Raw genomic sequence first — 12,999 nt, 5'->3', positions numbered from 1 at the left:
GTAATTATTATTATACTGGCTTTTCACCTATTTATGATCCGTTAATCATATAAACTTTTCCAGGGACAGACTGAAGGTGGAAATTAGCATTTTTTTCTATAACCTGCTGCCATCCATCTATCCTTTTTAAATGTTAGTGTTAAGTTAGAGGAATAAAATGTTTGTTTTCCTCTACTGTCCCGAATTCAGGGTTCCTCATGTACAAAGTGGAAATCAGACAGAAAACAACCAGTCGCCATTCAACTTCAGACATATCTAGTTTTATTCAGACAATTAAATGGATAGAAAAACAGATCAGCATCACACCAAAATCATCAAGAAGTCCAAACCAGAAAACAGACATTAATTACCTGAGAAAAGTAGAAAAATTAACAAAATACAAAAAATAAGAGAAAAAGCAAAGGCGCCTTTGGGAACTGCTCTTGCTGCTGCAAACAAAGCAATTCGATTTGCTTCTGTGGAGTGGAGGTTTTTATTAAGAGGTGTAGTCCTAATTTTAATATATGCATTGAAGGTGTGTCCTCTCCTTTTAAACCTCTAAGCAGTTTCAAATGACCTAGATGGGATGTCTAAATGATTTTGTCACCTTCTTTGAGAACTATTCAAAACCAAAGATGAAGAGAGAGAGGTCATTCTCAGAGGATTTTCTCATGTCGGTTACATCTGGAATCTCTCCTGGTCCTCCCTTTCTAAACATCTGAACAAAGACCCTTTTTCTCAGAAAGAGATTTATTTTTCACCTAGACCTTGTTTTTTTCTCCAGGTTTTAAGTTTCTTCCTTACTCCTAGAAAATCAACAAAGAATTTGACTTGTGAACAGACAACTTGTCTTTCCATCCTGTTTTTTTCTGAACTGCCCAGCATCCGTTTCCTTTTCTGAGCGATTCATCAAAAAAAAAAAAAGATTCCTGCATTAAACCTAAAGTAACAAATAGGCAATTTGGAACCCAGTGTTCTTATTTTAAAACGCTGATGATTTGATATAATATTGTCCATATGGTTAAGTTTAAAACTAGCATATTTTATTTTCCTAACATTAGTAAAATGTTGTAAAATTGACTCTGGGTGAATGAACAGCATAAACAATATAATTTTATAGTTATATATATGAGTGTCCTTTTAAGTATTATATTTATCATTCAAAATCTAGAAATTTTTTGTTTCAAATTTTTTAAATTAAGTAAAATTTGGCCTTTGGCAGGTTTTTTGTCTGCTTTCAAACTTGCTTCAAATAGTGACTCGTACTGTACGCAGACCGTTGCATATATTAGTCACTATAACAATTTTATAGTTTTTGCAGTCATAGTTGTGCTAGAACCTGTTGGGATCTGGGTTGGTAGGGTCAGGGTCTGTTCTGAGTGGATCTTGGCCACAGCTCAGTTCCAGGGTGTCAGCAATCCTCCTGTAGCCTTGGGCGCCTTCATGCGGTGCAACAATTCGTCTTTTAGGATCCTCAGAGATCTTTGCCATGTTGGACCTTCAGTGACCAGGACAGAGTGAGAGCTGCACTACAAAACTGAACAGACTGGCTAACTATGCACAGCTGAGGCCTAGTAACACGACATTTTGGAGGGAAAATGACAAGCAGTGCTCAGTTTGGACATTTACGGGGTGTAGTCTCTAGGGGTGTACTCACTTTTGTTGACAATGGTTTAGGAATGTCTATATCTAGAGTTGTTTTGAGGGAAGAATAAATTTAGTCATAAGCTGCACACAGACAACTTTTCTTTGTGTCAAAGTGTCTTTTTGTCAGTGTTGTTAGTATCATCCCATGAAAAGACATGCTTAAATATCTGCAGAAATGTGAGGGGTGTACTTACTTTTGTGATACACTGTATCTACAAACTGCTCATTTATGGATTAGCAGTTTCCTGGAGAGTCCAAATTACAAACCGAGAACCGGGGGAACAGAACGGCGCCGGTCCCTAAAGGTTGTTCCCATCTCCTTCTACTACCCACAATGCATTGCAACCTCAACATTCACCTTTAAGAATTAGTGGTCGTCTACCATCAGAGTAAGCAAATTCACGACAAGCTTTTACAAAATGTTATTTATTGTTACGAAAACATCAACTTGATAAAAACAAAACCTAAATATTCAGATTCACAGACTGATCCTTCAAGAACTGCTCTGATTGGTCAGTCTGCAGTTTCATTGGCTGTTGGCTCAGTGGGCAGAGCTTCTTCTTCTGCGGTGGCGTGACGAGCTGCAGTCCGAAACAATCGCATCAAATCCCTAAACCTCTGAGAAACCTGAGAAGAGGTCAAAGGGTCAAAGTCTGAAAACTGACTGGCCAATCAGAGAGCTGCATGGAAATAACAGCCAATTACCTCACTGGGAGTTTTGTTGCCAAGCAGATTAGAAATGGCTTGAAAAGCATTCTGATTGGCTCCTTCCTGCTGACACATTGTCAATATGACACGATCCGCTTCCCTGAAGAAAAACAAGAATTATGAGGAAATAAGAGGAGGCGGAGCCAAACGGGGGCGGAGCCTAACTGGAGTCTCACCTGGTCCAGAGGATCACCTTCTCTCCACTCGCAGTCAGAGAAATGTTCTTGGCACAAACGGGGAGGTCAGGAGGAAGGCTGGGCCGAGGCGAGGAAGAGGACGAACAGATGGGAGGAGCGACTGAGGAAGAGGAGGTGTTGGCGGTGATGAAGGCAGCCGGCGGTCGGAGCTCTTCCTCTCTCCTCCTCTTCGAGGTGGGGCTCTCCTGCTCTTCGTCATTTAGCTGCTCCTCTTCCTCCTCCTTCTCATCAGTCATAGGAAAACTTTCCCATGATGTAGCACTCTGATCTGCTGACCCAACTGATAAAGTCAGAACACACCTGGGTCAGGGTCAGCCCAAACAGGAAGTGACATAACTCACCTGGCCGGGGGCTGCCGTGACCCCCCTTCAGCTGTGTGTCACCTGGCGGGTTGGGGGCGGAGCCTATCTGGGCGTAGAGAGGATCCAAACTCTTCAGAGCTCTGGACACACCTGGAGAGGTCTGGGAGGCAGCGGACAGGTGGGTCAGTTTCACCTTCACCTGCCAGACGACACCTGAGCTCCGCTAGAGTACGGCTCAGGGGGTCAGAGGTGGCTCAGAGGGAGAGGTTAAAGGTCACAGGATGAAAACGTCACAGAGGACCAGAATAATCAACATCAGATACAACGATCAAACTCTGAACAGGCTGAGGCTTTTAGCCTGAAAGAAACTCAGAGTTTCAGCACTTTTCAGTTTTCTGGAAGTTTGTTCCAGATCTGCGGTGTGTAGGAGCTGAATGCTGCTTTTCCATGTTTGGTTCTGGTTCTGAACCAGCATGTTGATGCAGCAGCAGCTCTTTAATCCATTCAGTAATTTATAAACTACCAGCAGTTTACTGTGGAACCAGGTGGTGTCTCTATCTTCCTGGTTTTAGTCAGAACGCCAGCAGCAGAGTTCTGGTTTTTTAGGCAGACCACACTGGAACTGGAAGTCATTTAAAATATCCAAAATAAACAACAGAAAAAAACCCCCTAATAAAATCAATTATGAAGCCTCTGTAAACAACATCATCCTTCAAAATAAAAGCAACACAATGAAACTATCATCCAATTTTTGGTAGAAAAAGAGAAAAACTAAAAACTGCAAATGTTTTTAGTTTGCACAGTGACATGATGGGTTAAAAGCTCAATAAATTAGCTTTTATTGAGCTAATTTTTTTAGCTCAATAAAATAATTATTGAGCTTATTTTAATTGACCATCTGTTCAAGTTTCAAGAGAAACCGATCAATGTATTGATCAGTTTCTCTTGATCAATCAGGAACATGAGTTGTTTAGTCTGGCAGAGTTCCCTGAACCTCTCCATCACTTATGATTCCCTCATTAAGTTAGTCTGACAACAAACATCTTCATCTTCATCAGCAGCTCCACTGCCACCATATTTGATGCTCTCTGAAATTTTCGTTAGAGGCAGGAAGCCCTCTAGTGGTCGCTCAGCTGAATAACGTTTGTTCACGGAAATAAGGCGGGACATATTTACGTGCAGAAAGGAAACATAAATAAGACCCTAAACCAGCAGAACTCGATCTGAGAACCTTTATTGATCCCCAGCTGATGACAAATAAGAGAAAATATTATTGAAAATTGAATTAAACTAATTTTAGCTAAAAGTCCTGTAACAGTGTAAAGGACTCAGACCTTGTTGTCATGGCAGCGAGAGCATCGTTTCCTCCGATGTCGGCTGATCGATGCATCGTGACAGAGGCAGAGCCAATCAGAGCCCTGCAAAAAGAAAAAAGCCTTTAAACACAACTAGCTGATGATGAAGACTCTGCACCACCATCAGGGGTTCTAATGTAGAACCCCTGATGGTGATGATGATGATGAAGTTATTGGATCGTCATCATCTCTAACAGCCAATCAGCAGCTTGGGTTTCGTCTGTCTCTGCGCCTCTAACAATCTTCTTCTCCTGCTGTTTCAGGGCTTGCTGACTGACGTTGATTATTTTCTGCCTCCTGGTGGCGCCACCTGCCTTTAGGGTGGAGCAGCAGCCTCTGGAGGCACGTGGCGCAGCGGGCAGTGCTGCTCCACCCTGAAGCTGTTTCTGAACTCCTCCTGTCCACTAGGGGGCACCGATCCTCTAACTCAGACTCTTGGGAGGAAGTTTAATCTTTGCTAACGTCAGCAGCAGATTCAAGTTTTATAAATTAAAATCAGGCCGTCTTTGAAGGCCAATCACAGCCTTCGGTCTCTGTGACATCACCAGGCACCTTGTAGCTGTGGTGGGACTCCATTTTCCTCCTCTGGCGCCGGCTCCTTATTGGTGGGATTTTATGCCCCTCCTCTTCCTCCTCCAGGTCCGGCAGCGTCACTTCCTCAAAGCCGGCTCCGCCTCTCGACACCTGACCGTTGGCCCCGCCCCCCTCCGCGCCGTCTCCTTCCTCCGGCAGGTGAGCCTCTTCGAACTGTTCGGGCCGAGCCGCTGGTGGCCGCAGGTCGTCAAAGAATACCCAGAATTCAGCCTGTAGGTGGGTGTGGCCTCTGAGCAGCGCCGCCATCTGGACCTTCAGCTGGGAGGAAGGTTAGGATTACGGAACCGGACCGGAACCAAGACCGAACCAGACCCAAGACCGGAACCAAGATGGGAGTGGAACCATCTGAGCGGAACCAGAAGCTCATGTACCTCCTGGATGTGGGCCGGGCTGGGGTCGGGTCCGGTCTGCAGGGCTCGGATGATCTTGTGGTAATGAGTCGGATTGTCTCCGAAGCTGATCTCCAGCTGCCGCAGGAAACGCCTGCTCCGCTCGAACGCCTGCTGCTCCTCCAACTGGACCAGAATCAGAACCAGGTAGATCAGAGAAATCAAGCTCTTTCAATGTATTGATATTTATTAACAGTTTTAATAATTTAGCATCCAAAGCTCTGCTAAAAGCTGCTTTATATTTAAAAAAAACTGAATATAAATCAAATGTAACATTTGCCTCAGAAAAATGAAAGATCAAAAGCTGTTAAATCTAAATAATTTAAGTTTTAAATTTTCTCTGTTTCTATGCCAATTCTGACATTTTAAAAGTCTCAGTGGTGCCCTCTGTGGGTGGAAACATGGTACTGCAGGCACTAACCAGCCCGCACTGCAGCGCCTCCTCAGGATGCAGGAATGCAGCAAAGTCCCGCAGCAGGTCCGTGTGTTCTCCCAGGATGCAGCGCAGCTTCCTGAACAGACTGGTCACTTCCTGTCCGTCTCCTACCTGTTCGAACTCGCCGAGCAGAGAAACGAACTCCTGCACCTGCTCAGGTGAGTCCTGCAGCGCCTCGCGCACCTGGACAGCAAGACATCACAGAGAGCAGTCTGGACCAGCAGCAACGCGGTTCTGGAAAGTTCTGGTTCAAATTAGTCACAGAAGCAGCTTAAATAATTTTAATGACCACCCCTCCCCTACCTACTGCTGGTCAGTTGACTGAAAGGCCGGTTTAGCGGCTCCAGCTCAGGTTTATGCTATATGTTCTGCTAACATTTAGGTTTTTAAATGAAAAAATATTTACATTATTAAAACAGTAATGTGTGATTCTGTAAAACTTCCTGCTGCAGCTTGGAGGTGGTAACAGCAGCTGGATAACTGACCAATCAGAGAGCAGCACTTCAGATTTAATCCAGGCATCGGATTGGGCCACCCACCCTGTTTAGGTAGCTCTGGGCGAACGCCGCGTCCTTGCTGTCCCTCAGCGGGTCATTATCCAGCAGTTTCTCATCATACAGCAGGGACAGCTTGGACGCATCCTTACTGAGACGCGTCCTCGCCAAGCCGCGCAGCGGACGGCTGCGGCCTGAGGACAGACAGGGACAGAGACAACATGGCCGGTGAGGTCGGTGGACTCGTATCGTCCAGCACAGTCGTCCCTGCGGACGGTCTCACCTCGTCCCCGCCCCGCACCCCGCCGTCCTCGGGGTGTCTTGTCTCCGGATGGCATATCCTTGTCCAGGCTGGTCTGGAAGCTCCGCCCCTTTGCTGGCTCCTCCCCCTTCGCCTCATCATCCTCCTCGTCCTCGTCCTCCTGCGAAGACGGGTCATCCTCCGAGTCTCCGTCGCAGAGTCGTCGCTCTGCTGCCAGCCAGGTCAGCTGTTTCATCGTCTCCTGCGGGGGACACCGCCGTTGTCATAACAACACGGCCGAAGAAGTGGTCGCCGACTCACCGACCCCTTCCCTCACCTGTAACTCAGGAACCGACAGGACGGACTCCTCAGATGCTGATGACATCACTTCCTCCTCGTCCTCATCTTGGGTTAGGTCGTCAAAGTCTTCTTCCTCCTCCTCTTCGTCATCCTCTTCCTCCTCTTCCTCGTCGTCACCACGACGATCCTTGTCCCCATTGTCCTCTCTCTCCCCCCCCCCGTCCTCCCGTCCCCCATCCTCATCATCCTCCTCTTCCTCCCCGTCTCCGTCCAGCTCCTCCTGCTCTGCCTCATCCACTGTCCTCTCCTGCCCCCCCCCCTCCACCGCTCCTCCTCTTCCTCCTCCTTTTAGACCGACTGCCATCTTTGACCAGACCTCCTCTTCTTCCTCTTCTTCTTCGTCTCCTGCGCTGGACGAGAACGGACTCAGTGATGATGAAGAATTGTTCCTGTCTTCCTCTGGAGGAAGGGCACAGCTCTCTGGTTCCTGCCGTCTGATTGGTCGGAGTACATCGGGCCCCGCAGCATGCTGGGAGGAAGAGGAAAGGGTCCACAGCTGCTGGCCTGCTGCTGAGAAAACCATCGTGGGGGCTGATTTCTGCTGGATGTCCTGAGGCAGGGAGAGACAGCGGCTTGGACGAGGGGCAGCCAATGGGAGCGTTCCGCTGCGGCTGATTGCCTGCCCTGCTGGGGCTTTGGCGAGCGGCAGCAGAGATGCATTATGGGCCAGCGTGAAGAGGCGGCGCTGGGTGCGGCGGGACACCTGGGACTTCCTGCCATAGGAGGGGTGGAGCCTGAGGGCGACGCCAGGGGGGAGCGACGGGGGGTACGGGCCGGCGCCTCTCCTGGTCCTCTGGATGATTGACTGGCTGTTCTACAGGGGACAACCATCACAGGTGAGCTGCTAGCTACAGAAAGGTACAACTGGCTAGTGGGTGACCTCTGACCTTCAGCCATCTGGGCATGGTGGAAGTGTCTCTGTCCACCGGGGGGCGCTGGTTGCCTGGACAGACCCTGCTGCAGGCGACGGGCAGCGGAGGAATGACGCCTTGCGTCACAAACACCTGGAGGAAATGCAACATCAGAGACCTGTGTTGTCATCATTCCTCGGTGACATCACACAGGTTAACAACATCACCTTGATCACGCCGTCCCGCGGCGCTCTGGGGCCGCTCATCTCCCGGATCCGCCTCCTGAAGTCAGAGCAGCTCCTGCAGAGCAGGAAGGAGCTGATCAGCTGGTCAGCCTTCAGCGCCCCCTGGAAGTGCTTCAGACCCAGCACCGCCAGCCTGCAGCAAGGCATCATGGGAAGAAGGTTACAGGACCCACTGAAACCCGCTCTGACCTGTGACCCACTCTAATCGTTACCCGTCCTCTCCGGCGGTGTAGACTCTGCGTTGGCGTCTGCTGAGCTTGGCGGGGTCCAAGCTGCAGACAGGAAGTAGTTCTGGGTACAGGAAGACGGGTCGAGTGGCGAACAGCCAGGCGGCGTCGGCGGGCAGCAGCGGGAAAGCGTGACCTGAATCGGACCAGAACAAAAACTGACACCCAAGAACTGGAACTGTAGCTGAGCGGTCAGAACCGAGGCTTGAGTCTTACTGCTGGTGGTGGGAATCATGGTGGGCAGCAGCCGCCTGGAGGCTCCAGAACCAGAACCGCAGGGCAGACTGGGCTGTCTCTGATCCACCTCCCTCAAAAGGTCCAGCGCCCCCTGCAGGTTACACGCTCTGAAGTGGCTGGAGGGACAGAGGTCGTCATGACGACCAGCAAAGTGCTGCAGCTCCTCCTGCAGGACGAAATGAGTACTGATCTGATCCACTCCACTGAAACATCGTCTAACCTGACAGGAGATATCGTGAGGGACAGAGACAGGACCGTCCTGGACACAGAGACATTAAGACATTAGGGCCCTGAATCCTGCCTTACAGGTCCACTACACTCACCAGGTAGCGTTTGGTCAGGTGTGCCTCGTGGTTCAGGGCGTGGACTCGGCGGCTCAGCAGGTGGACCTGAGTCAGCAGCTGGACGTGCTGAAGGACAGAACCATCAGAGGGTTAGGGGTCCATAAAGTTCTGCTCTGCTTCACAACTTAACATGATTCTGGTTCTCATCACTTCCGGTCCATTTTTTCTTTGATGGTTTTAGAAGACGTACCTGTTGCACCTGCTGCTGCAGCTGCAGTTTCTGGGTGCGGTCCAATCGGAAGGAGGGACCCGTCTTAGGGGCGGGGCTTAATCGGAGAGCGGGACCAGTCAGGTTTCCCAGGACGATGAGTGGAGGGCCGGGTAGACCCTTGGTGGTCCTGGGATGGTTGGTGGTGTCCTGCAGAGCTCTCCTCTGCTGCACGGCTTCGTACTGTTTCCGAACCGTCTGCCGCCGCTCCGTCAGCATCCCGGCTAACGGAGCCTCAAAGCTAAAGACGGCAACAAAACAATGAAACTGATCTAAACTAAAACACCATCGGCTTCAGGCTGGATCGGATCCGATCAACCCGGGGCTGAAACTGATGGAAATAAAGTCAGCAAACCGACTTGTGAACCTGGGTTCTGGGGAAAACAGACCCGCTTCAGCTAGAACCTGAGGCATCAGGATGTCCTCCTCTTTGCTCAACTCTTCTCTTGGCATCTTTAGTCAGAGAACCAGCACAGGACATTTCTATTCCTCCTGACCCAAACGGTGCCAGCACTGCTCTGCCGGACCGTCCCAACAGGAGGACCGGCTTTCACCCGTTGCTAATGACAACCACCCACCAACAGATCCGACACAATTGGACCTTCTGGCAGTTCGCCACCACCTCAGACATTCAGGAGGAACTACCCTCTCCTCAAGGTGAAGCTCACCGTAAAACCTGTGGGACGTTAAACTTGGGCACTGATGGGACTTCCTGCTCCTCCTCCTCAGCTAGAAGCTCTTCCTCCTGCAGCTACAGAGGACAAACCAGTCAAAGCAACATCTGGACGGGACCAAGGTCCACTCTGCATGTTCTCCAGAACCAGAACAAGAAAACCAGAAAGACACACCGTGTCAAAGAGTTCCTCCAGCAGCTCGTTGACCTCCTTCTCTGGAACAGAAGACGGAGTTCAGATGGACCAACCGATTCACAGCACCACCCCACCCTGAACACCTACTGGTGATCTGGACGGCTCGGTCCGTCCGGTAGTCCTCCCGGTCCGGCTCATCCTGGTCCTCCAGGAAGTTGTACTCTGGGTCATCGTCATCATCAGCTTCCTCTGAAAGCAACAAGATGGAGTTAAAGAGACGGATTGTCAATCATCCAGCCTGGTCCAGGTTCCACACATCGTCCCTACAGTCGTCCACCGAGGACACGTCCCACTCTGTCCACTGCTGTGAGCGCCACCTTCAGGCAGATAAGGCAACCATTTGCAGACTACAGAAAGATTTCTGACAGAACATCTCCTGAGGTCACCTGAAAATTCAGGCAATCTAACCCGTAAAAGTTCAGATGTTTCCATCGGAACTGAGACCGACCTAAAGGGTCCTGGACGGACGGTCGGGATGACATCAGTTGTCATCAGTTTCATTCTCACTGCAGGTCTTCGTGCTAAAATCAGATTTACTGATTAAATGTGACCGCAGTCAGACTTGTGTGTGAACAGTTTCCAACCCAAAAGAACGTAGCCGTCACCCAGGAGCTCCCTGCTTATGGAAGTAAAGATGGCCGCCACCGTCTACAGATGGATTTTAAAGTTGTTGGGAGCTTGACAGCATGGTGACCCAATCAGAACTAGACGAAGGCAGCTGATGAAACGAAAGCCCAGCAAACAGCAACAGCCTTCAGTGCAGCACTGACTGCAGCTTCTGTTTGGATGTGGAGAAAATGGCTTCAGCTGCACACTTTGAAAACCATCGGACAGCTTTTAGTTTCACACATGCAGTGGCGGTTTCTGATATGGGCGACATAGGCAACTGCCTGGGGCGGCATTTTGTGGGGAGTGGCGTGAGCGCCTCCCAGCCCACCCCTGCACCTTTCCCACTTCTTCCCTCTGCCTCCTCCGGCTGTCAAATCAGGGGATTTGACCGCAGTCAGACTTGTGTGTGAACAGTTTCTGACCCTAAGGTGACCAGCACTTAGCCCAGAGCGGGCTGGGGGTGAACATTTTAGGCTGGGACCGCCTCTGCACGCATGGATGGGGAACAGATTCACTAGAGCTCAGCTCGCAGCATCTGGGTGTGAAAACAAACGTCCTGCGACCAGGTGACGGCTGGGCTGCTAGAAAGGTGCGATTACAGCCGATGGTGGGCGCTCTGCCCAATACTGCGTCACTGAGGAACCCCCAAAAGATACCATGACCTCTGACCTTCCGGACTAGGTGCCAGGAGACCCTGCAGCCACTCGGTCCAATGACGGTCCTCCAGCTGGGCGGGGCTCTGGTCGTACATGTCGGCGGTGATGTCAGGGGGCAGAAGCTCCGCCTCTAGGCGGTCCAGAGGAACATTGACCAGAGGAAGCTTGGAGCGCGTCCGGAATGCCAGGCAGCCTTTATCACCGCCATCCTCTTCATCGGCCACTGGCTTCCTGTCCAGAGGCTGAGAGAGAGAGACGGGTGAGAGGCAGAAGGGAGCTCCGAGACAAAGAGACAGGTGAGATATTACCTGGTCGTAGGGGTAGGCGGAGCTACAGTCTAGCTCCGCCTCCACAGCGTTTAGCCTCTCTAGGAAGGAACTGTCAGAGGAACCAGCACCGGAGGAGCTGCTCACCTGGTCTGTCACCTGACCTGCAACACTCTGGACAAAAGGTCGGAGGTCAAGTCTGACCTTACATAAATTTGACTGCAACCAATCAAGTTTATTTGTGCATCACATTTCAGCAACAAGGCAGTTCAAAGAACTTCACATCATAAAAACACAAACATACAAAGTGAGAGAAACAGCAAACAACTGAAACATCACATTTTCAAATTGTTACACATCAGATTATTGATCATTGGATTTAAAGGATTTTAAGGTTTTGGCTGTTTTTCAGTTTTCTGGAAGCTTATCCTAGATCTGTGGTGCATAGAAGCTTCTCCATGTTTGGTTCTGGTTCTGATGCAGAAGCAGAACCAGAACCAGCAGGTTGATCCAGCAGCAGCAGATCAGTGATTTCTAAACTACCAGCAGTTTAAAGTCTTTCAGTGAAGGACTGTAGAACTGGGTGGTGTAGAACTGGAGCTGGTAGAAGGCCCACTTTGGAACCATCTTTAAGTGGCTCTGAAGGGTCAGGTCAGAGGTCAGAGGTCAGCCTGATCTCTGGTATCCAGCAGGAACAACTGAAACTGACTCCAGATCTAAAGCTCTAGATCTATATCTCTAGAAGTAACTTCAGCTTCTTTTCAGAAAGTTTTGTCTCATCCACACATCTCTCTGATCTCTGTTCAGTGATGGATGGGGTCAAAGGTCACCTGGTGATATACCGTAGAGCTGTGCATCATCTGCGTCGTCATGGTAACTGATCTTATTTCCTGCTGTAACCTGAGCCAGTGGGAGCTTATAGATATTGAATCAGAGGGTCATAGACTGGAGCCTTGGGGAACCCCACATGTGACCTCTGACCTCTTGATGGGACGTTCCCTATGGAAACAGAAATCCCAGTTCTTCAAGTCGGACTGGAACCAGTTGAGTTCTGGACTGGAGAGTCCAACCCAGTTCTCCAGTTGGTTCAGTGACATGATCAGAACCAGAACCAGAACCAGCTCTGTGGTTCTTCTACCGTCTGTGTTTATATGGATGTCGATGAACACTTTGACTAGGCCGGTCCCAGTGCTGCAGTAACCATGGAGACCAGACTGAAAGCGGCTGTTTAACTGATTTTCCAGTAACGGAGGCTGGAGATGGGCTGAGATTCATCCAGACCAATTCCACCAGTTTGATACCTGCTGTGTTTAACACCTGATCAGAGCCCAAAGTTCAGATCCGATCACTGAAGGCTGGACTTCCTGAAAGAAAGTGGTGGGTCAGATATCCAGACAGCAGGAAGAGGAGATTAACTGATCTATAATTTCTTTTAGGCTTTTATAGTTGAGTTTTTAAATTGAGTCATTTTTTCTGCATGTGTTATGTTTGGCTGCAGCATTGCCACTGCATTTTATGTGGATGTGCAGATTAATTTTCAGATTTTTATCATTTTCTCTGAAAATCCATTTCAGGTGTTTCAGTCTGGATTCTATCAATGTGGCAAATAAAGCTTCAGCATCGCTCATGTCTTGATTTGTGTAAAGAACGTTTCCATATTTTAGTCTTCATAGTGTTGGAAATATTAGTTTAATTTTGTTAATTTTAATGATGTTTAACTTTAGTGCATGTTGAAATAATAGATTGATCATGATTGTTTTGAGTCTTAATTTAAATTAGATTTAG

General features: G+C 49.1%; 1 protein-coding gene across 3 annotated transcripts in view; it reads right to left on the bottom strand.

The window, feature by feature from the left end:
* Window positions 1-2,036: 2,036 nt before the first annotated feature.
* Window positions 2,037-12,999, bottom strand: part of gon4lb (gon-4 like b) — a 34,661-nt gene continuing 23,698 nt past the window's right edge. For 2 of the 3 annotated variants that reach the window (XM_088014042.1, XM_088014043.1), the window contains 22 exons: window positions 11,257-11,388; window positions 10,962-11,190; window positions 9,771-9,872; window positions 9,663-9,703; window positions 9,483-9,565; window positions 8,797-9,055; window positions 8,586-8,672; window positions 8,242-8,428; window positions 8,011-8,161; window positions 7,781-7,931; window positions 7,590-7,706; window positions 6,680-7,516; window positions 6,385-6,604; window positions 6,147-6,295; window positions 5,593-5,790; window positions 5,154-5,297; window positions 4,741-5,040; window positions 4,168-4,251; window positions 2,873-2,993; window positions 2,511-2,799; window positions 2,332-2,434; window positions 2,037-2,253 (listed from right to left, as the gene is read on the bottom strand). In XM_088014042.1, coding sequence (XP_087870168.1) covers window positions 2,140-2,253; window positions 2,332-2,434; window positions 2,511-2,799; window positions 2,873-2,993; window positions 4,168-4,251; window positions 4,741-5,040; window positions 5,154-5,297; window positions 5,593-5,790; window positions 6,147-6,295; window positions 6,385-6,604; window positions 6,680-7,516; window positions 7,590-7,706; window positions 7,781-7,931; window positions 8,011-8,161; window positions 8,242-8,428; window positions 8,586-8,672; window positions 8,797-9,055; window positions 9,483-9,565; window positions 9,663-9,703; window positions 9,771-9,872; window positions 10,962-11,190; window positions 11,257-11,388 — 4,098 coding nt within the window. In that variant the 3' untranslated portion in view covers window positions 2,037-2,139. Of the gene's footprint in view, window positions 2,254-2,331; window positions 2,435-2,510; window positions 2,800-2,872; window positions 2,996-4,167; window positions 4,252-4,740; window positions 5,041-5,153; window positions 5,298-5,592; window positions 5,791-6,146; window positions 6,296-6,384; window positions 6,605-6,679; window positions 7,517-7,589; window positions 7,707-7,780; window positions 7,932-8,010; window positions 8,162-8,241; window positions 8,429-8,585; window positions 8,673-8,796; window positions 9,056-9,482; window positions 9,566-9,662; window positions 9,704-9,770; window positions 9,873-10,961; window positions 11,191-11,256; window positions 11,389-12,999 lie in introns of all 3 variants that reach the window. The other variant, XM_088014044.1, reaches the window with a different exon arrangement.

The sequence above is a fragment of the Poecilia mexicana genome, unplaced genomic scaffold (assembly GCF_051168715.1).
Source record: "Poecilia mexicana isolate PSO_F unplaced genomic scaffold, ASM5116871v1 scaffold_16, whole genome shotgun sequence".
Taxonomy (NCBI): domain Eukaryota; kingdom Metazoa; phylum Chordata; class Actinopteri; order Cyprinodontiformes; family Poeciliidae; genus Poecilia; species Poecilia mexicana.
Note: the sequence above shows the minus strand (reverse complement) of the source record. Positions and strands in the feature narration are given on the sequence as shown.